We start from the raw sequence: 27,257 nt of genomic DNA, 5'->3' as shown, positions 1-27,257 counted from the left end.
CTGTCCTGCATACACTAGTTATATGTGTGTTTGTGTGTGTGTGAGAGAGAGAGAGGGAGAGAGAGTGTGCCTTTATGTACATAAATTTGTGGATATTATATTTCTACCCCATGATAATGGAGCATGGGTGCATGTATGTGTGTGTTTCTGTGTAAGCGAGTGAGTGGGGGCCCTTGTGTGTGTGTCTGTGTGTGTGTGTGTGCGTGCATGTGCGTACTTGCATGTATCAGTGACAGAGTATGCGTTAGGACAGGACATCAGGGGCATCAGGACATAAATAAAGGGGATAGTACACTTACATCCTACAATGATGTAACACGTGTGTGTGTGTGTGTGTGTGTGTGTGTGTGTGTGTGTGTGTGTGTGTGTGTGTGTGTGAACAACACGTGCCCAGTATGTACAGGCTCCATATGGTAACCATAGCCTGCCCGTCTCATTGCAGTCACAACACTCATTTGGGAGAAAGACAAACGACAGCTGTATTTTCTTTTTAGGGCTAATTATTTCCTAGTGACCACTTAGCTTGTCACATAATGAAGGGGCAGCACATGAGGGATGCCACACACGTGCACACACTCGCAAACACAGAGTCACTTAAATATACAAACATATTCACACACACACATGTATGGATGCAAACACACAGACACACTGCTTTTGTCTCTCTCACTCACGCTTTCTCTCTGTAACTCTCTCTTTCACACACACACACACACACACGTGATGAAGATGAAGAAAAGTCGGGGTAAGCGGAGGCTTTGTATACAAAAGTGTCCATTTAGCGCATTTCATATTTAAACAAAGTGGATGTTGAACTTTGACCCTTGCCTATCTTGGAGCTTTGTTCCACTGATGACTTCATCCCCTCTGCTTGGGACAGATAGCTTTTAGGAGGAAGCAGCACATACAAACACACACACACACACACACACACACACACACACACGCACACTATAGGCAAGTGAACACACCCTTGCAGCCACATGAGTATGCACACAGAAGGGAATAAGCAAATGCCCAAAGTGTAAACCCATTATCTCACACAATGTGGAAAATGTACACACACTGGTGCATACACAAACACACACACACACACACGTGGCCCAGTACCTTCCTGTGGGGGGTGGTGTGCTGTGTCATAGCCATGGGGAAGCTGTGAGCTCCCTTAAGCTGGGTCTTCTCCCACAGAGAACCCAGTCTTTGGACACACTCGTCTCTGGAGCACAGAGGAACGCTGGACTTACTCTTTCGGAGAGAGAGAGAGAGAGAGAGAGAGAGAGAGAGAGAGAGAGAGAGAGAGAGAGAGAGAGAGAGAGAGAGATGGGTAGGATAGAGACAGAGGAGGAGAAAAAGAGGGGTAGACAGTGGGGAGAACATATTCAGTATTGCACATACTTTTACTGCTCACCAGGTGAAGCAGTGCCCTTGCACAGCCATGCATCACTCTGTAAATATGCTCCAAAGCTCCCTCAGGAATGTTATTGAAATTCAGAACCATGCTTTACATTCCAGGATATTCCCATACTACATATTACATATTAATGGCAGACATACAATACAAGCTCAGAAGAATGTTATTGCAAAGAATTCAGGGTTTTCAAAACTCCAGTGAAATGCTTTTCTCAGCAATACACCTACAGTGTAGGCACTATTCAAGCAGCCTGCAAATGATTTGCATTTGCAAGTCAGTCAACAAACAAATCAATATTAATAAAGCAAATATAAGCTCAAGACATAACAAGCTGAAGATCCTATCCTTTGTGCTACATGAGGGAGGACCTATGTAGAAACTTAGACTGGATTTTACGGGAAAGAAGAAGTACTGTGAAGGACCGTGTCTCCGTGTCAGAACCACATTCAAAGGGAGGTTATGAAACGTACAACATATTTTTGGTTGGTTTGTTTTTATTCAAAATGGGACATGTGCCTTTGACAGTATAGGATGTCAAGATGCAGTAACAATGTTTGACAGTACTGGATGTGCATACATACCTGCAGTTTCAATTACATGTTATGTGCTTCAGAGTTGAGATTTCTGCGTACCTGTAGGTGCAGTAACATGATGTGTATCCAGAGATGAGGCTGTCGGCTGGTCAGGTTGAAACAGGACTTGGCGTACAGACAGTAGTGGCCCTTCAGAGGACAGGAGAACGACAGCTTGGCTACGCAGCCCCGACTAGAATCTGACACACACACACACACACACACACACACACACACACACACACAGGACACGCATGCAGAGATGCAAGCACGCATGCAAGCACACATAAAAAAATAGTGAAATCATTAATATTAAGCAGATGCTCAAAAGTTACACAACTTGACTTGAAGTTCACTTTCTCAAGCAAAGTCAATTAGATCCCCCTCTCTCTCTCTCTCTCTCGCCCCTTGCTCCCTCTCTCTCTAGGCCATATGGACTCGGGTAACCTTGGGAACATATTTACAGAGTGATTCATAGCATGCAAGGACACTGCTTCTTGTAATGATCAGAAAAACGTCTTCTCTTCCCCCCCCACCACCCACTTCTTTCCCAAACTTCCACCTCTAAGCCGTGGAGCAGAAACCAATTAAGGGCCAGCGGTTTCTATGTAACCCACAAGTCTTTGGGCTAATGTGGTAGGCATTCTCTAGACAGATAATCTTACATATCAGAGTATTCTGCTGGTCCCATAACATATATATCTTCCTCCTCTGTTTCCATAAGTCTATAGAGGCGCTGGGTCAATAGCGGAGTTACCTTTGACACACATAACATAATATCACATTCCTCCTTCAGTACTGCCAAATCTCTGGGATAAACTCAATCCAAATGCCTTATAAATCCACAACAAACACAGTTGGGGCTAGAGAGAGGGAGAGAGAGATAAAAAGAGAGAATTTCAGTGTGTATGAGTTATACGTTTGTGTGTGTGTCTTGTTTCTGTTCTGCCTCACTCATTAGCACATGCATGTCTTTCAGAGAGTGTTTGTATCTGCATGTCAGTAAGTGTATGTTTTTGTGTGTCTGCATTGTGTATGTATATGTATATGTATATTTGTGCGTGTGTGTATGTGTGTGTGTGTGTGTGTACGTACATGTTTGGATTTGTGTGTACGTGTGCATGTGCATCTTTCTCTGTAATCCCCATCCCGTGAGATGGAGGGTCAACAGCTCACGTGTAGGTCAGCCAGCAGTGTGATGACATCATCCAGCTGAAACCACCTGTGACATCATATCCTAAGTGCCTTGGGGTTGATTCTCATTAAGAGGCTTGGTACTGAGAGAGCAAATGGAAAGGACCAATTATGGGATAAGGAGTGGGGATTGGAGTGTGTGGCTGTATCAATGTGTGATTTCTACAATATGTGTGTGTGTGTGTGTGCGTGTGTGTATGTGTGTGACTCCTGGCTGCCTCTTTGTTAATAAGACATTACGGCCAAAGGCGGGACAATAACTTCCCCTCATGTCAATCAAAATATCATCACCTCCCATCTCCACCGTTTGGGGTGTGTATGAGTCTGCTTGTGTGTGTGTGCACGTATTTGCATCCCTGCCTATATCACAATGTGTGTATGCATGTGTATTTGTGTGTGTGTCTGTGTGTGTGTATAAATATAAATAAAAATGTTATTTTATTTTTAACTATATTTGGCCATATACAGTACATGTATCTGTACATATGCATGGCATATTTTCAAATACATGTCAGCATATTATATTTTGGTTAGGGCGGGACTGAAGTGAACTGGGCTGAATCGTATTAAAGTGAGATGAGGTGTTTTGGGAAGGAGCTGGATCAAGTTGAAAATCAGGTTCAATATGGAGCAGGTGGTGACAGGTACTGTTGACAGATGAAGACTGCCTTCAAACAAAGCAAATCGAATTGAGAAATGGATAATATGCAGAAATCATTAGAAATGAATGAAAATAAAACAAACAAAATCAAATCCCCTGAATATGAGAGGAAAGAGAGGGGAAAGAGGGGTAAATGGATTAGGGAATAGCATGAAAAGGAGCAGAGGAAATGGAGAAGATTGAAGAAAGGTGGGAACATGGAAGTTGGAGAGGTGAAGAGATTTTTCATTTGTTTTTTCATTCAACCCGTTAGGAGATGAACTGCTTGACCCCGTGTTTCTAGTCGGCGCCCACTGTTGGAGCTGTGGTCTGAGCACACACACACACACACACACATTTGATGTACACATAAAGGCAAAAAGATACACACACACAAATGTACACATGCACACACTTATGCATACATACACATGTGTATGCGCGCATGCACACACACACACACACACACACACACGCACACACACACATTCATCTGTTTCCACTTAGACCCGACTCCATGTAGATCTAATTGAATACGATGACTCTGCCCACCACAACACAAATCTCTGGCTCTATACATTGATTTTTTTTTTTTCATTAACAAATTAGCTCTATAAAAATGTCCCTTGGAGTTTGGCTCACAGTTTGCACATTACATTCACAGTTACACTGTTTCACTTCCGATCGAGCACAGGTCCATTCTCACTGGGGTTTGCGGCTGCTGAATTAAGGCTTGGGGCAATGTTTCACAGTTTCACAGTGTTTGAAAATGTTGAAACTAGGAAAGACATTTTTCTTTCGCAGTGGAGAATGACAGGACAGATGGAAGACAGAGGATGACATGCAACACAGGTTGAGTGGGGTTTAAATTCATGACATTGTGAGGAGTATGATGCTGCGAATATGTTCCTAATCCCACTGAGCCACCAGGCTGCTGAATGAACTACTTTAAAATCCTCGTTTAGGTCCTAAAACATTACAAAAGCTAGAACAACAATGAAATCTAAGGCTTTTCAGTGAAGAGTAGGTGTGACCAAATGCCATGAATCCAGCCTCACATAACTTTAAAGGTGAAATCAACATGCAGTCTTTCAATAACTGAATTCAATAATTCAGTTAATTCAGATAATTCAAACAAAATAATGTATCCCTTTTAAATGATACAATTTTAAAGCCTCTGAATGCAAAGACGAGTGATCTCTGAAAAACAACAAAAAACTTTCTTCCATACTGTGTCTGTTTTTCCATGATGGGTTGCATATAATGTACACACGTAGATGAGCTCAGTGGGGGAGAAACAGGAGGACTGAACTGTGTGGTAAACAGTGGTTACTCTCAGTCATAGTGCATTGTGTGTGTATGTGTGTGTTGTGTGTGTGTCCGTGCAAGTATGTATCAGCATTAATCATTTTCCTCTTACTCCTAATGTCAAAACAAAGGCCCCCTCTAAGAGACACAAATCACACCTTAAGTCCCCCAGTGACTCCTGTGCAAGGCAGCGTGTGTGTGTGTGTGTGTGTATGAGAGAGAGAGAGAGAGAGAGAGAGAGAGAGAGAGAGCAAAGGAGGTTGACTTATACCACTGTAACATTAATCAATCCCAGCCACCACATCTGACTGTAATCTCACTCAAGTTCAGCGGGTTATACTTTTCGTTTTTTTCTCTCTCTCTCCCTCTCCCTCTCTCTGTAACATACCCCCCCCTTCTCTCTTACACATATAAACACAATAATAATACTATCACAACACCGTAACTTATATTGCTCCCTGAGAACACATGCACGCATGAACTCACACAGCCGCTCATCATGTTCCCATTACCTTCTATAACACAGTGTTCTGGTATGGGGATCTGCTGCATCATATCCTTACAGAACTCCCTGATCTTCTCCATATTGTCTCTTAGATGGATAAACAGTCGGTCAGCTTCCCCCCTCTCCTCCTTCGCTCCATCCTTCTCTCTCCCTTGACCTTTCTCAACGTCTGCCTCTTTGACCCCTCTGTCCGTGGCAGCGGTGACGGGCAGGGAGCCGTCACCGGTCAGTTTCCTCTCGGTAGGCAGGGCTTCCTGGTGTTCTGGGTCCAGATTAGGCGAGGTGTCAGAGAGGATGTTGTCGGGGCTTAGCTCCACCCCTTCTCCGTCCTCCCCGTTGTCTGAGTTGATGGAGCGAGAGCGCACGGCGTGGAGAGCCAGGCTCTTTGACCTAGGAGAGACAACACAGTAAAACAGCCATAGTCCTGTAAAACCCTCAGATCGTATTATTGAGGATTAATGCTCCACCCATTGACGTCTGTGGGTTTTTTACATCTTGCAATATATTTTCAGTGGCTTGGTTTGGTCTAAGGGTCACGTACATGGGAATGTCAGTTGTTATTGAAAGTGAAAAATGAAAAATTTGGAGATAGGAGTTTCAGTAATAAGCTATGAGGAGCTACTCATGACAATGACAATGACCTTTTGTATTGTCCAAAAGTGTCTTCCTTTGCATGAATGTCTTGTGGCACCTATTCAGGTCATGAATTGCTGAGTAGCTACTGAAGTGTAAATATGTCAAAATCAACTGCACTTCTAGACACTCAAAGGATTCTGCACTCCAGTTCTTCGCTAAACCTTCTTCACTAATTGCTGGCCAGCAAACCCAAAATAGCTGTAAGTCAAGGAATATGCGCCTTGCTAACTAGTTAGCTAGCTAACTTCAGCTATTCTAACATGCTAACAGAGCTAGTAAACATTAAGTCTACTCACCAGACAAACCCTGATGCCTATGGCTCTGAGCCACACGTGGGCGTACTTAATGACCATATAAGGCAAAATGGGCTGGCGTTACCTGCAGGTGTGGACTTCAGCCCGGCTCCAGCTGCTCCAGCCCTTTATTATACTGCTCAAAATCTGGCTCAAAAAATATAACATGGCCGTGCCCAGAAATCCTACTTCCTGCACTTCAAATGGGCTAGACGAAAGTAAATGGGTGACATCACAGTCACTTTTTACAGTCTATGGGAGTATCCATTTTATAAAATGTATAATAGATAATGTACAGCAAGCTGGTCATTATTGCAAAATAAGCCCTAACAGGGTGAATCAAGCCCCAATGCAAAGTGTCTCTCTGTGCATTATCCTGCTTATTATATGGCTACTTACCAAAGACATCAATCATTTGACATGAAATACTGATTTAAAATGATTTATGTCAAGCAAAAATTATTTGCAAACTTCTGCCAAAAAGTTGACTACAACCATAGAAACATCTGTAGCTAGCAACCACAGGCTACACTGTAGCAGAACTGACCGTCAAACGTTTTGTGCTCTATGAATAAATTGAAAATAATATTGGAAAAATCTTCTGTGTTTCTAATCTAGGTTTGCTGAGTATTTGTCAGCAGTAAACAAGTCTTTTTGGCACAATGTGTCACTCGGTAATTTGATTACAAATCAATAAATCTACCGGACATCTCGAGGGATAGGGTTGGATGTGAAACAGCCATCTGTTATCCAGAAATAACAGACCTCGGGATGTCATTCATTGGCCAATCAGAATTGAGTATTCATTAGAACCGTGTAATAAAGCATACTAACTAACCTGTTGAATCTCATCTCGCGTCGCTCGTCCCTGGCAGCCTGGCCCAGGCTGTAGCGTCGCTGGGGGGCAGGAGAGTCCTCCTCCGCCTCCTCCTCTCCCTCCTCCTCCATCTTCTCCTCGAAGGCCTGGATCTTCACCTGCAGGCGCTGCTCTGACCCCCCTCCTCCTGCCCCGGAAGAAAATGCACAGGGAGACGGGGCAACGCCTCCTCAACCCTCACAACACACACACACACACACACACACACACACACAAACACACACTGAACTTTCTCTCACATTGTATTGCTTTCTCATTCCATCTCTCAGCCATGCTTGGGCACACATTGTTGTGGACACACACACACACACACACACACACACACACACACACACACACACAGGGCCAGGGGTTGGAATGTGGCTTGTGGGCACGTGAGGCCAAATCAGAACAGTTAAAGCTGGACAGAGTATCACATTTGGATGGATTTCAATACTCTTCCTCTCCCCCCCCCCTCTGGCTCACCTATTTTCTGTAACTCTCGCTTTCTCATGGTGACTGCTTATATCTCTTTCTCTCTCTCTGACTAAATGTCGCTTTCTCCCCCCCCTCTCGTTGGCTTTGTTTTTCTATGTCCCTCGCTGCGGTGCCTGTCTCCTCTCTTTAGCTCTCTAACTAAACAAATTATTCTCTCCCTCCCCTCTCTCTCTCTCTCTCTCTCTCTCTCTCTATCTTTCTTTTCACAAGAGGCCTTTTTATCTTCATCAAACATTCCACTTGTTCGCTGAAAGAGGACTTCCAACTGCCCTCTTGTTGTTTTTCGCCTGTCTTCACCCCCTGCTCTTTCCCTCTTTCCCTAATAAACCATCCTGCCTTTCTCCATCCCTCTCTCCCTCTATCTCTCTTCCAAAAGACCCAAGCAAAGCCTTTGGAAGCCACTTGTCTTGCACACAATGTTCTTATTTCGGAGAGAGCGGTGCGTGCCATTCCCGTACTGCAGCCAGCTGAATCCCAGTCAACATACGCACATAAACGCACAAACACACGCACGTATACATACACACAAACATATGTGCACAGACAGAGGGAGATACACGTGCCGCGAACACGTGGACACATGCACATGTGGGTGTGCATGCAAACATGCACATTCATCCTTTGTTTTTGAAGTGCTTTTTATGACTCGACTGTTTTCACTGGAAATACGTATATCGCAATAATATGAAAGTGATCATTTTTTTGGCATTTGTGGGTTCCCATGACTATCTGGAACATAATCTGATAGAGGCATTTTTTTCCTATTTTAACGGTCTATAAATAATAGATGTTGTAATAAAACCACACTGGTTTTAACATCACAAATGGTACTGCATATTTGGACTCAATATGTGTATTCTGTTGGTTTTGAGCAAGTTTCAAATATGACTTTAAGACCAACCAAACGATTAAGTGGTGGGGCATCAGGACAAAAGAAATAGTGAAAGATTAGTTGCCAGTTACAGAATAATACATGATACTGACTATTAAATACTTTCTTGTGAGGCCAGTAAGTATCTTTGTATGCCTTTTTGTATGTTTGTGTGTATTTATGGAACTTTGGGTATTATTGTGTCTATTCATGTGTGTATGTTGTGTGTGGATAGGTGTGTGCATAGGTATGTATGTGTGTATATGTGAGTGTGGCCTTACCCAAACAAAAAAAAAACGTAATCAACTGTAAGAGTCTTACAGAATGAAAATGATGTCTGTCTAACGTGTGTTTTTAAGTGTGTGTGTGTGTGTCTCCTAGCCTGCAGTGTATGGCGGTGCTCTCCTCCAGCCGTCTCCCCAGCAGTCTGGCTATAGCGGTGAAGGAGTTGCTCATCCTGTAGATGTCTTTGCCGCAGCCTCCCAGTATGGAGGGGTGCCGGTCGGTCAGCGCTCTGATCTCCAACAGCAGGGTGTGGTGAAAGCTGTGCTCCATGCTGCCCAAGAGGGACACCAGGTACACCAAAGAGCTGTGGGCATGAGTCTGGAGAAAAGAGGAGAGCAACGGTTAAATGATGCTATCTGGTGTTGTGATCCATGCTGCCATGGGCCTAAAAAGACAGAAACATAAGGACAGAAAAGGAGGATTCAAGTGAAAAAGTTTGATTGTTTAGCTGTGGACAGTAGGGAGTCCAAGGTATTACGTGCTTGGTTTTGAAGGGGAGAAGGAGAGAGAGAGAGAAACAGATAGATAGATAGATAGATAGATAATGTGTACAGTATGTGTTACATGTTTCACAAGTGTGTGCGCGCGAATAAGCTCCTTTCACACATGCAGCTTCACTCAGAAATGATGTTCCTGTGTGAACGGGAGCCAGAGTCGATATCTGGCAATTTCCCCCCTCGAGACCGAATTAAATTCCATTGCGATGCAAGCGTGAATGAAAGCTGTATGATTGAGCTGTAAGGTCAAGGGGAATTTTTATGGATATTAGCTAATAGTGTGAACAAGGGAAATCACTAGGGCAGAGGGAGAAAGAGAAGGGAGTAGGATGACAGATGATGAGGATGTCTTGTTTGGTTTTGCAGAAATTATGATATGATTATGAGAGTGGACAAAAGAAGAAGAGGAAAAAAATAATAATTGCCCTTTTAAAAGAAACCTCAAGGTCCATTGTTGCAGGCTTGCTGTTTGTTAATTTCCAATTGATCTGTTGCTGCTCTGAATTTGTTGTTATTGCAGAAAACACACCATGTTTTTATAGTTATTCTTAATGGGGCTGGTGGTTTTTAGGTTACTGGCAAAGGCAGCAGAATGGGAATAAAAAATGACAGAAATGGTGTGAGCAGTGTGAGAACGTGTTGTGGGATAGGAAGATTAGAACGTACTGTGTCGCTGGATGTGTTTTGGTGAGGCAAGGGTGTACATTACATAATTAGACACACATTTCCTTCACACTCAGGCAGTTTGGGGGACTGTGTACACTTTATTTTGTTGCTAAATCATGACAAACAATAATAAATACAAACACATGCAGTTGGCTCTCGGTGAGCTTGCAAAATATAAACTGAAAGTGATATTCTCCATTTCCCAAATGGCATCACTCTCCGTGGGCCACACACACACACACACACACACACAACCTGTCAACATTTGACACTGAATATACATTTAACAAGATTTATACCTTCAGTTATGCATATTTGTATTCTGACAGGTAGCATCAAATATTTACTTTCCTATTTACTTGGCTTCCTAATCTATAAATTGTAAATTGAAATACATACTGTAAATGTTGTGGTAATATGTCATAGCACACTTGAATCAATATTAATGCATTAGCCTTAAGCCATACTCTTAGCCTTAAGGTTAATGGCATATGTTCAGTTATCATAAATTGAAAGTTTCAGCCTTCGACCCAAACTGAGCAGGTCCAGTTCCGCTCGGGGACTCAAGGCTTTTTATTTACATATTAGTAATGTTGTCATGTGGGAACCCAACATCTGGTCACATAAATCATTGTGAGAACATCTGAATAAAGATCAATAATGGACATCACTAAATGGGTCAATGAAAGGACAAGCCTCTCCCCACTTTCCTCTCATCATCATTCCTACCTACTTTTTTTAATTTTTCTACTTCTCTCATCCCCTCCTCTCCTCTCCTCTCCTCCTCCTCCTGTGACCTCTCTTGCAGAGTTAAGGGCAGGACCAAAGCCCACCAACAATTGGGCCATCTGCAGACAAAACTAGACATTCGTTCAAAAAATCATTCACTTAGTTACAGTCTCTAAGCTTGTAAAATACACACTGCTTGGACTGAAAAATGGAGGAGTTCAAACAGTTGACTGAGAGACAAACTATGATTGATTGATGAAGGGACAGAAAGACGGACAGAGCAGCAGCCAACCTGTGATTACAGGTCTCAACCACATCTTGTAAAGGGGACAGAAGAATGCAGTTACTGCACAGTTTGGACATGTTTCACTAGGATTTTCCGCAGGTTACTCAATTTAAATGCGGATACTAAAACTACCAGAAAAGATAGAACTTGACTCTGTACTGTAATGACAAGCCAATTTTCGGAGGTCCATTACAAAAAAGATATAGGAGCACACTCGGGCTGTGGGTTGCCGATATTTTAATTGTATTGTTATTGTGCTACTTCCAAACATCAGAACAAAAGAAGAACATGCATCAGCTGTATCTTGCAAGTAATAAAACATTTTGACACTGTTAAGAGCCTGGCAAGTTACATGAAGCGCTCCTAAAGTAGATCAAATATCAGATCATTTTTAATTGTCTGGAAAAAAGCACTTGCCCTTTATTTAACATCTACATCTAGGCACTACATCCCAAACACATAACTGGCTACTAGTACTGTAGCTACTAGTGATGTACAAATTATCGTGTAAACTCCTCTACATATTGTTATGTAAAATCCTGCATAAAGAGGACAATAACAGAGAGCTCAAGGAAAACATTGGGAAAAACACCCTTCTGAAACTACCAGAGCTTAGAGCTGTTGTGTTTGATTATGAATTGTCATGTTCTCCAAAAAATTATGGCAGAAGAATAGAGACTCCAAAGTGGCGATTTGACAGGATAAATAAGTATCTGGAGAAGGAACCGGTTCTTTCTGCCTCATGAGCGCGCGTGCACACACACACACACACACACACACACACACACACACACACACACAAACACACACACACATACTCATAAATAAACACATCCTCTGAGACAAGAAACAATTTGGCCCATCCGCTTCCATCACTCTATTATTATAATTCCAACAACACTGCGAGCCAATCTCCTCCGGCAGTAGCAGGCGCGCGCGTGTGTGTGTGTGTGTGTGTTCATGTTTACGTGTGTGTGAGAATGTTTGTGTGCCTGAGAAAACTGTAAACAACTGCATTTAAATGTTGAATGATTCCGAGTTGACCATAAAAAAAGGAAAAAAGAAAACACCGCAACGGTCCGGTGACAAGCCAAATCCTTTCTCTGTTCACTAACCTGTTTTTCTTTCTTTCTTTCCTATTGTTTGTTCGGTCGCTTAGCTTCCCTTGATTGTCGATCAGCACACTGATCTCTCTACTTCCCCTGGAGCTACAGTCTGGCACACAACCACCGACTCTCTCCCTAACAAGCCCCATGGAGATACCGGTGTGTGTGTGTGTGCGTGTGTGTGTGTCTGTGCGTGTGTGCATGAATGTGTGTTTTCTTTCCCAGAGTGTCTAAATTACTTGCGACAATTAGGATAAATCAAGGGAGGGGTGGTTGAAATGGATAAATCAACACAAATATTGAATAATTATATTTCTGTCTGGCAGGAGAGGAAAAGGAATTTAAGACAAACATTGAATTAACAATGAGTTTGTTTGTAACTGAAGCAATATTCCCTCATTAAAAAAGTACTTAGCTCCCCTTGTCAAAACTTGCTTCTAAGATATTCATTAATTTATTCATTAATTTATTGATTATTGTGTCATTTTGCTAGGTGTGGTCATCTTTCAATATCATACTAGCGCTTCAAACAAGAAGATTAGCTCTGCTACCTTGTGGAACCAGTCTAGAAAAGATGTAATGCTCTAAGTTTCTTTTTCCTTAACATTGACAAAACCACAGCTTGTGGAAAATCTTTCAATTTACTTATATGTATGTGTCACTAATCTATTCCTACCTAACAAGCACTAAGTTGAGAAACACAATATATACTAATTCCCTTCAGGAGGGAAAGGAAGCCAGAAAGAGTATTGTGCAATCCAGTTAAAAGAAAGTGCAAGTGCATCCTAATGTGTGTGTGTGTGTGTGTGTGTGTGTGTGTGTGTGTGTGTGTGTGTGTACAGGGCACAAACACCGACCCACAGGAGGCACACTCCACTGCCATCACCAGGAGGCCTCAGCAGAGGCATTTCCCAGAAAACCATGGGTTATTTTCCAAATGGTTCCAATGTGAAGAAAGACAGGACACTGAGATCCGACCAACTGTGTGTGTGTGTGTGTGTGTGTGTGTGTGGTGTGTGTGTGTATGTGTGTGTGGTGATTGTGTGTTGAAGTCGGGTTGGCAGGGTTTTGGACATGAAGATTGAGGAGGAAGGGAGCACTTGGTTGGAGGAAAAGATTGGCTAAGACCTAAAGTAACAGAAAACTTTATTATGGTTTCCAGCTCCATGATCTCCATAAGCTTGTGTGTGTACGCGTGAGTGTGTGTGTGTGTGTGTGTGTGTGTGTGTGTGTGTGGAGGGGCCGCACTTCATCTCAAGACAGTCATGTCGTATTTTCTCCTTTTCTTAATTTCCCCAAATTGTCGTTAAACTGCCTTAAATGGACCCTAAGGGAAAGAGAGACTGGGAGCCCTCACACTCCGTCGTCCTCCTGTCACCTTCATTGCTCTCTCACACACACACACACACACACACACATATACACACACACACACACACACACACACACACACACACGCTGAAACATACTCCCTTGCCCCATTTTTCCTATTCTTTCCCCGTTTCTCACCTCACAAATACATACCCATGGACTCTCTCTCTCTCTCTCTCTACACTCTCCCCATTCAAAACTTTACTGGCTATATACAGTATACCCTATACTGCTCTGGAACTGACTATAAACCCACTCCTGTACTTATCTGGTCCATCCTATTCATTATTACCCAGTGTTGTATGCACAATCATGTATTACTTATGAAGTCTGCACAAGTCTTAATCCACCATGCCACGCTCCATAAGGCTCAGTATTTATCCCATGCATTCCATCCTGTTCAGTATATTGCTACGTCATGGTACATTGTTTGATTGCACTGCTGGACCTACTGCATACCACACTGCATGAATGCACATGGGGATGGAATAGAGTAATATGTCTGCATTGTCCTCTAGCACTGAATGTGAAGTGTTGTTGTGCCAGCATGTACAGTGTTGCTGTTAGACAAATGTATGTGCATTTATTACGCTTGGCCCAAAAAAGGATTCTGACTCTGAATCACTTTCAGGATGGGAAAGTAAAATAAAATAAACAGGAGGAGTAGGAGTGTTACTTCAGGCCGTCAGCAGAAAATTAATGGCGGTTGGATTCTGTTGTTCCCTAAAGAGAGCCGGGCGGCTGATAAGACGAGAGCTAATGACTAACCTCACACTGTACAGTAAAGACCAGGTGTCTGTGTGTGTGAGTGTGTGAGTCACTGGCTCTCCAGTATGTAACCCCCCCCCCCCCCCCCCATCAGTCAGCAGTGATACCACCCTGCAGTATGCTCCAGTTGCTAGGCTAATTAGACCCACCAGCTCAAGTGTTTTAGCAGAGTGCTTGAAACAAAGTCAAGGAATGTCTGAAACACTTTTTATGTTAAAAGAAGTGCTGGCGGGGGAGAACGTGTGGCCAAGTCCACAGGGCAGCCAACTCCTTAACCCAGGTTTGCCAGAAAGAGGCTTGAGGGACAAATTTAGCCTCCCACAAAATGAATTTTGAATTTTGAAGTGTCAAATATTTATTTAATTCAATTTAATAGCATCTGACAAGTTATTTTAAGACAAAACAGCTGATAATGAGCTAGGCATACTAACAATAATCATAGTTTCATCATCATAGGATTCTACTTCCCACTTTTAAACTTGTGTTGTTTATATTTCTTTAATTTTAACCACTTTTCTTTTGAATATGCATTCACAATTACACCTTGCACAATGGCTACTTAACTTTTCCTTTAAAGGAGGTATATTTTTTCCAGAAGGACAGCAGTTTGTTGTGTTTCTACATCTCTGTCCTGCTGTAGAGACACTGAAGCCTCTATGCAGTCAGCATGTGTTTCTTTTGGGTAGACACTTCCACTGCACACTGGGCTAGGTGTGAGACAGCAGTCAAAACCTCCGGACTGTCTGGGCTGTCAGTAGCAGTGTGTATGTGTGTGTGTGTATGTGTGTGTGTGTGTGTGTGTGTGTGTGTGTGTGTGTGTGTGTGTGTGTATGTTTTATACTTGGCAGGACAACAGAGAACAAGTCAGGTGAGAGCGCAGCCTTCCTCCCTACTCATTAAAATAATCACTCTGTGTGTTTTAGCGTATGTGTGTGTCTGTGTCAGAGTGTGTGTGTGTGTATGTGTGTGTGTGTGTGTGTGTGTGTGTGTATGAGGACATTCATTGCCAAGCAGATTAAGTCCTACTGAAACACACAGTTCCGCTCTCTGTATCAACAACATCGCCCACGGAGATACAGGCTACGGCTTCACTTGTTGCTTCAGCAAGATTTTTATCATCCAATCATGGCGCGATGCACAAAGATCAGATTTGCTCACGTTGCGATTAGATCTTAAAAAGAGATTTGGAAGAGAGCAGCGATGCATTATAATCAGACATATGTCTGAGCAATGTAAAGAGAAAGAAAGCAAGAGTAGAGAAAAGTAACGCAGACATGCAGCATATTTAAATAAATACATTAGAGATGCATAAGGAACATTTTCCTTCCAAGTGCGGATGCACGAGAATGTGATCTTGTAAAATCTGAAGGAACTTCATGATCAGATGTTAAAAAGCACATTGGAAAAGAGTAACCGCTGTAGGTAGAGTGGGGGGTGACGTTGTACTTAGAGTGCTTATATTACATTTTTGTAGTAACTAAATTTAATGCATTTGTTTTTCAATTATTGTAATTCAGTGGCGTAACTGTGTCTAAAACATTGGGGAGACCAACTGAAGGTTGGGGGGTCTGAAGGTTGGGGGGTTTCCAGCTGGGTTCTAATGCTACCGTGACTGTCCCTTACAGTTTGAGGGCTTTTATTTTTCAACTTTAATTTTGCTGGTTAATTTGATGCCCACTCACTGGGTTCAGAACACATCAAACACAAAGCAGAGTCCAGTTTGGGATGAGGTTGGGATGTGATTGGCATGCTTGGTGATTGATGACATATGTGGTTTCGATAGTGAATGTCCCATATCACAAACAAACTGAATGAATGATGACGAGGAGTATGAATTTGGCCGAGCGTCAGGATACTGTGTGTCGGCCATATAGGATTTAGCAAAAATCCAAGAGTATGGAGAATATCAGCAGTAGATCCTGGACCTTCGTTTGGATGGTGAGCGATCCAAGGCTTATTTCAGGCTTTCAGGCTATGTGACATGCGGTGCACTTGTGGAATTCCAAAAAGTTGAGATATTTTTATCTCAGGACGCCATGGTCTTGCCTGAAAAAAAAGACTCCTCGCAAAGCGTGCGCACTGCGACCGTGCCGCTCTCGCTTTTCAGCGCGTCTGCAGCGCGCCCACATTGACAATAATGGATTTGTGCCCGCAAAAGACGCCGCATGGGAACCATCAATTTTATATGATTTATTTTGCCTACTTTGAACACGTCCCCGCCCTAACCCTAACCCATAAAACAGATGACAGAGAGGAAGATTGATCAAGAGGAAAGAGGGAGGGAGAGAAGAGAGGAGTGATAACAGGAGAGGGAGAGATGTGGTAGAAACGGCGAACAAAGCATTGGCAAGGGAACAGAAAAAGACGGTGGATGCTGGGTAAACAGAAGAATGATTAGAAGTGAGGTGAATGTGTGTCCACATGGTGATCTACGTGTGTGTGTGTGTGTGTGTGTGTGTGTGTGTGTAGTATTCCCTGTGTGTATTTGTACCTCACTGATGATGCCCACAGCACCATGGATCTTGGCCACATGACCAAGAAGGGCAGGGCACTGTTGTCCCACAATCCTCAGTGCTGGCAGGAAGCTGACCAATGAGGAAGGGCTGGCCTGTGACACGTCCACGAGCGCGCCCAGTAGGGCCTCAGTTAGGGAATGGTCGCCAAGGTAACTAACCAACAAAGGGACCTGGGGACTCAACATCTGTATGACAGAGAGAGAGAGAGAGCGAGAGAGAGAGAGAGAGAGAGAGAGAGAGAGAGAGAGAGAGGGGAAAAAAGTAATTATCATAATTTTAGTAGTATTTTTGGTCATAATTAAAATAGTAAGTAATTCTGTCACTGTTAACAAATGCATGCTTTTGTTTGGGCACCAACACCACTCCGACGCAACCCATCACACACACACACACACACACACACACACAGTAGCAGGGGAGACCTTTGCAGCATCATGTGCCTGTGGTCAGTAAACAGCGGCCTGATGTAACTTTAATGAAGCCGGAGGTGAGAGGAGTGACCTTGGAGCGAGCTGAATGCCCCGGCTGCTGACTAATAATAAACAAAAGCTTGACTGTATGACTGTCTGGACAAACTCAGTGAATGGGCATTTCCTCCTCATTATCTGGACTGGTCACACTGTACTACAAAGGACTGGATCAGACTAACAATGCTCACTGTTACTGGCCGCCCTCCTGCTACTTTATGAGTCACTAGCTCTGAACAATTATCATGTTATTATCGGCTATCTGCTTTTCAGGGATGAGAAAACTGATTGACAGAAAACAAACTTAATCTGAAGTTCTGTAACCAAAAAACTGACTTGTGTAACAATAGAACTGTGCTGTATGTTACTGATCGTTTATTACTGTGCATGCCGAAAACATGCAAGTCCTGTATGACTTGGTCAAAGACGATAACTGAATTATTCCCTTGTAAATTTAATGAATGTGTGTGTGTGTATTAAGATGCAAACGATTGGGTAATTGTGTAATATGCAACAGTGTTAGATATTACAACTATCCTCATGATGGGAAATATTTGCATAAGTGTGTGTGTGTATGTGTGTGAGAGATAGAGAGAGAGAGAGAGAGAGAGAGAAATAAAGAAACAGAGCCACCATAAGAATAACTCCTGATGGCTGGTTTTGTCTCCCCGTGCCATTACATGTGAGTGAGAGTATCCATGTTTCAGCCACATGTGCTCTGTTTGATACTGTACTTGCCCCTCATGTTTAACATCAGTCTCTGGAGCGCTGGACAGCATTCCAATGTGCAGGAATAAGGGAATTCCTACTGAGTTACTGTATGTGTACGCCGAAGGCACCGCTCCGTTTCCTCATTTCTGACTCCAGTACCAGTGATTTTCAGCACTATGACACTGGCTCATTACGGGATATAGCAATGTTGAAATGTAAAAAGTCAGAGTAAGCTTGACTCATATGCAGAAAAGTTCCAGCTTTGCAACACTCTAGCTATGTATGCACTTCAAAACACATGCACACACACACACGCGCGCACACACACACACACACACACATTTTGTAAGCCAAAGGCACTTTCATACATACTCACAAGTGGATGTTGCTCTGCAACCATTTGAATGAGCCGGATCAGGTGTTGTTGCTCTGGCGACTCCAGCTTTGACATCATTGCAGTAAGGTTTCCTAGGTGACGGTGGATGGCATCTGGTTGTTTGGGGTAGACTGACGGCAACACGCGCAACAGCATGTGGTTACCTGGTGGAGAGAGGAAGAGAGAGAGAGAGAGAGAGAGAGAGAGAGGGAGCGAGAGAGAGAGTGAGAGGGAGAGAGAGAGAGATAACTCATTAAAGTAGCAGCACTTTCTTTATTCTTTGTCGACATACAGTGGCAAACCTCTGTTTAATCCCCCAAAACTACGTATAGCAAATACTATTGGCTGCTGATGGGCAACAGTGCTAGATGCAGCCAGCTCTTTCTTGCTGACAAATGTGGAAACCATGACGACTCTTGAAATCTGAGAGACTTATTATGGTGAAACCAGAGGAGGGCTTGTGACCAGAAGGTTGCCAGTTCAAATCCCCTGTTCAGCTGTGAAAATGCTTTCCACTCCCTCAACAACTGCTGTTGAGATGCTCTTGAGCAAGGCACCTAACCCCCAGCTGCTCAGTGGAAGACTGTGACTGTACTGGACAGCTCCTATGTGTGAGTGTGTGTAACTGAATGTGAAGCAGGGTGTTGCTGGAAAACAGCACGGGCGCTCAGTCTACTTTCTCTGTATAAAGGTGAAACACATGTGGTCAAAACTGTCAAAGTATGGAGTTTGAATGGAAAACTAGAATGAGAGTATTTAAGACTCATCTTGTGTTAGCGAGATACAGCAACACCTCAGAATTATGCTGGAGAGAATGCGGGAGGATTGGTGACCATACCCATATTTTTGGGGATTGTCCCAAATTGTATCAATATTGGAGAGACATTCAGGCAGAGATGAAGCAAATCATGGGGGTAGACCTACCTCTAGAGCCAGCATTCTTTATATTGGGAGAGACTCCAGAGGATATAGATACCAAAAATCAGACATATTTACTTGGGGTGTTGCTGCTGATTGCAAAGAAGATGATTACAGTGTTATGGAGAAATGTAAAGCCACCAACTGTCCAAGAATGGAGGGAAAGCTTAAAAAGTGTATATTTGATGGAAAGCATAACAGCCAAACTCCAACTAAGGACTGATGTTTTCAACATTAAGTGGACACCGGTAATACTACAGTTACAGAGACTGAATAAGGACACAACTTCTCTATAATCTTAATGGAGGGGAGGAGTTTGACTGGTGCAGTCTACATGTAATTGGAGCCATGTATACAGATGTGACTGTGATTGTGTATAAGTGCATGTATAGTGATGGTACAGTGACAAACTAATTGAGATCTCTCTTGACCCTCTCTTCTTTAAGATCCAGAGTTTCCCAACGGGCATATGAAGAAGTGTATGGCTAAACATATGGGTGATTGCATATTGGTTAGGATGAGGTTAATTGGGTGCCTATGTCTGTGATGCCTCTATGAATAGAATCTGAATTTGTTATGTGATTTATGTATCTTGTGTGTATGTTCACTTCTATATGATTACATATGGAAATAAAGGTTAAGTACAAAAAAAACTGTATTCATACAAAGTATTCATACAAAATACATTTATTGATGACTATTTGTTTGAGTTGCCTGTGGTGTTGATGCAACAAGAGTGTGTGCAGTTTTTTCTGTGAGTAATTCTCCTCAGAAAACACTCCATATATGATCCAACATCTGTGTTTAGGAACCAAACTTTCTCCATTTGTTGTCCATATTCCTTCAGGGATGCTGATGCAGGAAAAAAGAATGTCAGTGCTGACGCATGACTGGAAATAAAGGCATTTGTAAATCAGTAAGCAGCCCAACAAAACCCACAGCATTACCCAACAGCCCTTGACTCACGTATCAAACATCTTAAAATGATTCACATGACTGAACAAAGACTCTTGTCTTCAGATGCTAGGTCCATTATTGGTGACATTTCAAGCTTTCAGACAATGGCTTTTGTGTCTCAAAATGAACCAAAAGCCACCAGACAACAAGCGAAATTGTGTGTGACGTAAATTGCACCGCAGTTAATGTTTGGGGCCAATTACATAAGTTGTATAAATGTGGATGTCATGGACGCAGCGGGTCTAAACCACAGGACTGTGGAAAATAGACTGGGATAGTTTGTCCTGTTAATCAATGCCAAGACATTTTTATCTTGTTGTTTGGTGATGTTCTCTTGTCATCCTTGCATTGCTGTTGTTTGATGTTTGGGGATTTATCCAATTCATATACTTGATTGTCAAGCTACATTATCAGCATGGACAGACAAAATCAAGAGAGAAGAGAGAAGGTCTGAAGAGGGCAGGGAGATGGATAGGAGATAGAGGGATAATGGATGAACGGATGGATGGATGCAAATTTGGCAAAATCAATTTTACACGTCAGCCACTTGCTCCCAGTAAAGTTTTTTGAGCAGAACTGATCAAAACACAAAGTTAATGAAATGACGTGTGTGTGTGTTTGTGTCTGTGTGCGTTTGCTGGTGTTGGCTCACCTCATCTGGAAACAATCCTAAGGTTTCTGCACAGACATGAAATAATATACTGTGTGTGTGTGTGTGTGTGTGTGTGCGCGTGCGTGTGTGTGTGTGTGTGTGTGTGTGGGTGGGTGAAGTTTCTCAAAATCTGTAGGCAACAAGGGGAAAAACACTAACAAGGAAACTGCCATCCTTTCTTAATTCAACATAAATCAATTCTGCTTTTCACATTCACAACCCTCACTTGGAAATCATGTAGCCCCATTTATTATTCTCTTTCTATTTTGAAGCTCCATTTTTCATTACTCATACAAACATTAATGTCAAATAAATCAACACTGTATCAAAAACTAACAATTTAAGTAATGGAATAACTGTTTTTCCATTGACATCAGTGGATAATATATCATTAGCATATGGTCCATAATAGGGCAAACACAGCATCAAAACAGATGGTAGCTGAAAATAGTTTTTTTATTTGAACTACTCATGGTGCGCTTGCTTTAACTTGCCTGACACTTTAACTGTCTTATAAAGTGATAGAATCTTTAAACATTCTCTTCTTTCCAATATCCAAAATGTTTTCAGCTATGTTTTGCCTGCCATATTTGCTGGACTCTCATAACTGGTACAGGAACTGGGAACTAAACCAACCCAAACCCTATTTTTAAATAACTGATTTCACACAACAGGTGATCCACAGCTATAAATCACTCAAACACACAAGCTACATGCTCACCAGTATACTGCAGCTGTATAAATGCTGACTGGCACTGATTGGCAGAAATCATGTATTGTATGTAGCTACTGTAACTAATATACAAAAAAGGAAAAAGAAAGTGGGTAAAAGGTGGAGAAAGAGAGAAGATAGCATCTACTCTGGACCATAATATGTCCTCTTCTCTTAGCTGTGCCTATAGCACACACACACACACACACACACTGCACATACACACACACACATTGGGCCGCTGTCATCCAAACCTGTAAATAAACCACAGCGAGGAAAGTGGTTCCCCCTGGCAATATCTTTACAGGCCCTCTTTGATGTTCATATTAACCCCCCCCCCACACACACACACACCCTGCTCTGCACTTGTGACAAGCATAATCGTAAAAAAGAGACAGATACAGTAAATGTACAGAAAGAGAGAGTCAGTAATGACCATAAAGCTGAGGCTGTAGGATTTACAGGTGTGTTGGGTGGAATGTTAAAAGGCAGGAGGAACACACTCTGAGCAGGATTTATAGATCATGCTCAGCCCTTATACTGGACCCTCAGGCACACACATGCATGTAATCACACAGACTTACATATGTGTGTGTGTATGTGGATGCATGTATGTGTGTACGTATGACAAGATGGGTGAGACATAAACATTTTATTGACTGTAATTAATATACGGTTGTGCTTTTATGTTTTATGGTGTTTGTTTATGGTATGGTGCAAGTTTTATGTTATGTATTTTGAATATTTTATGTTGTGTAGGTTGTGCGGTTGTTCCCACTTGTTTCTCCCGAAAGCTTACCATAGCTCAGGATGTAGTTATTCAATTAGCATTAGGTCTTTGTGTGTGTGTGTGTGTGTGTGTATGCGTGTGTGTGTGTGTGCGTGACCTTCATACCTTCATTCCAGCATACACCCAAGCCATCATCATGACTAACAGAGCTGAGTAAAATATCACGTTGATGACCTTTCGTTCTTTAGCAACAAAGGCAACATTTCTGAGGGGCTACACAGACCTTCCTGAAAAGAAACAAAACTGCTAACGAAGGGCAAAGTATTGTTAAGTTTGTGTGAGGAAGCAGAGGAGAAAACATGGTGACTTTCGGTGTGGAGTTTTTCCAAACACTGCATTGGAATCCCAAGGTGGGTCACACATAATTCACAGATTCTGGAGAAACGGTTATTTTTTGAATGGAAAATGATTTTCGTAAAGCTATTGGCTATCTATGTTGCCATTGTCCCGACAGTATAAAATAGGCTGCATAAAATACGTTAAGCAGATGAATTTTGCCTCCCAAAAGGCCACTAAAACAGTCTGAGTCATAAGAAAAATAATATTTAAATGGTGTGTTTCCTTGTTGTAGATATGGTAGATGGCTGTGGTGAAAAGCTTTTACAGCAGACGCAATGAGAAGAGCACAAGGTGAAGGTATCATTACCAGAGCTGGGGCCAATGCACATCAGTCAAACTAGTACTCTGAGCTCTGAACTGAAGATAAACATGTAGAATTATTTTATTGAACTTTTACAGTTAAACAAGGACAATTCAGCCCTCCAAATCTGTAAAACAAGCAGCACAGGTCGACCCAAAGTGGACAGAGATACATTCAAATTCATATAAGGGACTGCGGTGCAAAAAAAGAGGGTCTCCCATCATTTCTCTACCAATCCATCCTCATCCCCCAACATAGAAAGGGCAAAAAACATAGACATATTATTACCCAGTCTTCAAGGTTGTTATCAGTGTTGATGACTGCAGTAGTGGTAGTTATACAATAGTTGTTATCCTATATCATATCCGACTAGAGATATTCTAGACTCTTTATTAAGATCTCCTGTGAAAGTGACAAGAAAATGATCCTAAACATTGAATTCTTACGCAAGGTAAATTATTGTAGAGGACAAAAATGCAGAGATCAGCAGAGATGACACCCAATGGGGCTTTTTTTTTTCGACAGCTTTATGACTCAAATGTGTCTTCTGTAGCTTCCAACAGTCATTTTATGTTTGACCTCTTTGAACTCTAATGCTATGATCCACATGTATCTCCCGTGTGTCGTACATCAGCCAACATTGAAATCCCCTTGAATAACCTCATGGGGGGACTGCAGTAAAATAAAATCAGAAAGCGGGAGACAAGTAAAGCCTCTCCCAGGAACCCTATATCTTTGGGATTCTGTGCATTTTCGTTGAAGGAGGAAATCCCCGTTGCAACACAGTAAAGTATTCAGTTCCATGTGAAACGTGACTTTCCTGCTCTCTGGAAGGTATCGTGTCTTTGTGTGTGAAAGTCATGTAAAGCTTTTTTTTCACAGGACTACAACACATTAACACAGTTTAAGAATCAACTTGGCGACACTGTACTGAATCATAAAGTGTACAACAGCAAGCCAGAGCGAGTCCAGTAAATGTTATGGAACCATAAACACACACACACACACACACACACACATATACTCATTCTCTCTCTCTCTCTCTCTCTCTCATGCAGTGTTTAGACTGAATGACCATCCTCCCCTTTAACCTACATACCTATACCCGTACTTTTTCTCTCTCTCTTTCTTTCTGTTCCTGTTTCTCTCCCCCCCCCCCCCCCCCTCTCTTTCTCTGGTGTGTAAGAAAGACAAAATGTCCTATCAGTTCTTATTTTCATTTCCCTTTTATCCTATACCTAGAGTATGAGCGACTGTCCAGTGATGCTGACCTGTAGCATGACACGTCACTGACAGACAGTATTACTCAGTATCATACTACTACCTGCCTAGTCAGCAGAAATGCAGTGCAGATGGCAGCATGGTTGACACATCTGCATGCTTGATACTGTATAGTCCCTTGGTGTGAAGTCACTTCTCGGTTGAAAAATTGCTGCTTTGCCCCTGGAGACGGATGCTTTTCAAGTGGAGGATCAGATAAGACAAATAAAAGAAAAAAAAACGCTTTTGCCTTTGTCTTGCTCTTTGCTTGAAGTAGGATTTTATTGGAAATCAGCAAATTCACCTGAAGCGTTGGTTTGGTTCAGTGACCTGATGCTATTCGTTACTCCATTAGAGAGTCAACCATAAAAATTCCATAAAAAAAAACATAATAACATTTTTGGGGGAAACTTAGGTCCCTTTCCCAGCACTGAATGGAAAAGTCCCTCTGGGTTTCTGCTACATGAGACAGAACGTCACAGTATGGTTTGAATGTAAAATTGTACGTCTCAATATCCACAACATGCTAGTGTTTTCTGTGTGTGTGTGTGTGTTTTGTGTGCGATTTTTTTGTGTGTGTACTGTATATATAAATATGTATGCATTCATGTTTTTCTTTTCAATTCACTTCAATTAGTAGTATTATCCCTTTGTTTAAATAGGCAGAAAGGTTTGAAATGGGGGGAACTGGGATGCAGGGTTTAAAAGAAATAAAAGACTTGTAATTTTGTGAAAGTGATGCTTTGGTTTCTTGATAAAAGACACAAGAAAAAAGCAGAGACAGTAGGCTCCTGATTAGCAGAGGGCTCATGGTTTGAGCCAGGTTGAGTGCACTCGCTTAACGATAAGTGGCCAGTGATTATCGGTTGAATGATGTAAAACTAACAAAACTGTGTAAGCCGATCAGCTCTTCTTCAGCTGCATGGAAAGGCTTTAGTTGTGTGTGTGTGTGTGTGTGTGTGTGTGTTTGGCCTTTATTATACTAAAGCTGAAATGTATTTAGGCTTTAGGCTCAACTTCTTTCTTTTTGTGCTATCTGTCATCTTTGCATCTCCTCATGTATTCCCCTCTTCAGGCATTCCCTCCTGCAGCTTTCTTCACTCTGTGCTGCGCTGTACTGTTCTCCCCGTGGGACCAGTAAATCAATCCTCTGTATTCAACACAAAGTGAAAGTCCTGATATATGTTTTCAGTGGTATTAAACTAGGCAGCGGAGCCAGTGGATTCTGATGATACATGGCCTGGACTAAGTTATGAAATCCAACAAGGTAAACGATGGATTTGATCTTAAATCTAAAAGTAATGTAAAAAGGATCGATGCTCAAATAAAATATACTTTCCTGGAATATGATATTTTATCATTATTGCTTCAAAATAAGACACGTGGATCCAGGGAAGCAAGCATAAAGCACGCACATACGCACACACACACACACACACACACACACACACACTGAAGTGATTTGTTTACTAGTCTGTCAGAGTAACATGTATCATGTGTTTCCAGCTGGCTTAATGCAGACCTCAGGTGGCCGCAATAAGGGAGAACTTGGCAACCTTCACTCATCACACACACATACACACACACACACATACTGTACACACACACACAAAAGCAGGGAGAATCTTATAGATTTCTGTTATGGCTACAAATCCACACAGGCCATCCAGGTACTGGTGGGATTAACATGAGCTAACTCACTACCGACACTACCAGCCTTATGACAGGATAATACAGACACATAATAGATGTTTAAAGGTTGTCCACCAATGATTTAAAAATGCATCGCTGGGATAGGAATTCAGAAGCAGGGAACAAACGTGTAGCAGTGGTAATCCACGAGATCCATGTTTTGTTTTGATTTGAGCAACAGTTTTGGTGCTAAGCAGTCATAGCTGTGGTGTTTTTGCACTGAGATCACCTGTCAAACAGTGTGTCCTGTACTGTGACGTCTTTGTTCCTTGGATTATCTTGACTGTAGAATACTGTAGAATTATTAGTTTCTGTAGGTGGCGCTCTTCTCTTTGTCTGTCCAGTCATGGTGGCTATCGCTGCTCATGACAACTACCCAGCTCTTCTTCTGTTTATTCCAAACAGGATTTATTACGGGATGAGAGTGGGAGAGAGAGGGAGAGAGAGAAAGAGAGAGAGAGAGAGAGAGAGAGAGAGAGAGAAAGAGAGAGAGAGAGAGAGAGGGGAGAGGGAGAGGGGGCACGTGAGGGTAGGAGAGGGGGCAAATCCTAAAATCCCATGAGGAAGTCATTATTTCCATCCCCTTGAAAATACACACACACATGCAGACACACTCACACACATACAACAAAGACATGAATATGTACACACTCACACACACAGGTACACACAAACACACACAAAGGCAGAAATATGCACACTAACACACACACACCTACACACACACAGACACACACACACACACACGGTGAGGCCAACAAATAAATAAATAAACAGAGCGAAGCGGGAGAACAATATGCCCATTTAGAAACCCCTGATGTCTGGGTCCCATTCAACCTTCCCTCACCACACACACACACACACACACAGTCTCTGCATGGGGCAAAAATCAGGAAAGTTTGGGTTCTCCACTTCCTTCTTTTCTTCCATCCTCCCCCTCCCTCCCACACTCTCTGTGAGTTGCGGGAGCCGCAGTTATATCTGATTACGACATACATGCTACCTCCAACGACGCATTAGTCACTGCCTAGCTCACTAGGTTGGGGTGCTGCATGTGTGTCTGCGTGTGAGTGT

The 27,257-nt window shown here is 42.4% G+C and overlaps 1 protein-coding gene across 1 annotated transcript in view; it reads right to left on the bottom strand.

Moving 5' to 3' along the window:
- The window catches only part of veph1 (ventricular zone expressed PH domain-containing 1), a 46,217-nt gene extending 27,247 nt beyond the window's left edge, over positions 1-18,970 (bottom strand). The window contains exons 1-8 of the mRNA XM_071530677.1: positions 18,889-18,970; positions 18,563-18,726; positions 16,984-17,193; positions 9,170-9,387; positions 7,398-7,577; positions 5,638-6,020; positions 2,044-2,183; positions 1,111-1,245 (exon numbers count right to left, since the gene is read on the bottom strand). Coding sequence (XP_071386778.1) covers positions 1,111-1,245; positions 2,044-2,183; positions 5,638-6,020; positions 7,398-7,577; positions 9,170-9,387; positions 16,984-17,193; positions 18,563-18,726; positions 18,889-18,970 — 1,512 coding nt within the window. The remainder of the gene's footprint in view (positions 1-1,110; positions 1,246-2,043; positions 2,184-5,637; positions 6,021-7,397; positions 7,578-9,169; positions 9,388-16,983; positions 17,194-18,562; positions 18,727-18,888) is intronic.
- Between the last annotated feature and the right edge of the window lie 8,287 nt (positions 18,971-27,257).

Source organism: Centroberyx affinis, unplaced genomic scaffold (assembly GCF_046629955.1).
Source record: "Centroberyx affinis isolate AG114_WGS23_722 - 3 ecotype Tasmania unplaced genomic scaffold, CSIRO-AGI_Caff_v1 ptg001953l_1, whole genome shotgun sequence".
Lineage (NCBI taxonomy): Eukaryota > Metazoa > Chordata > Actinopteri > Beryciformes > Berycidae > Centroberyx > Centroberyx affinis.
Note: the sequence above shows the minus strand (reverse complement) of the source record. Positions and strands in the feature narration are given on the sequence as shown.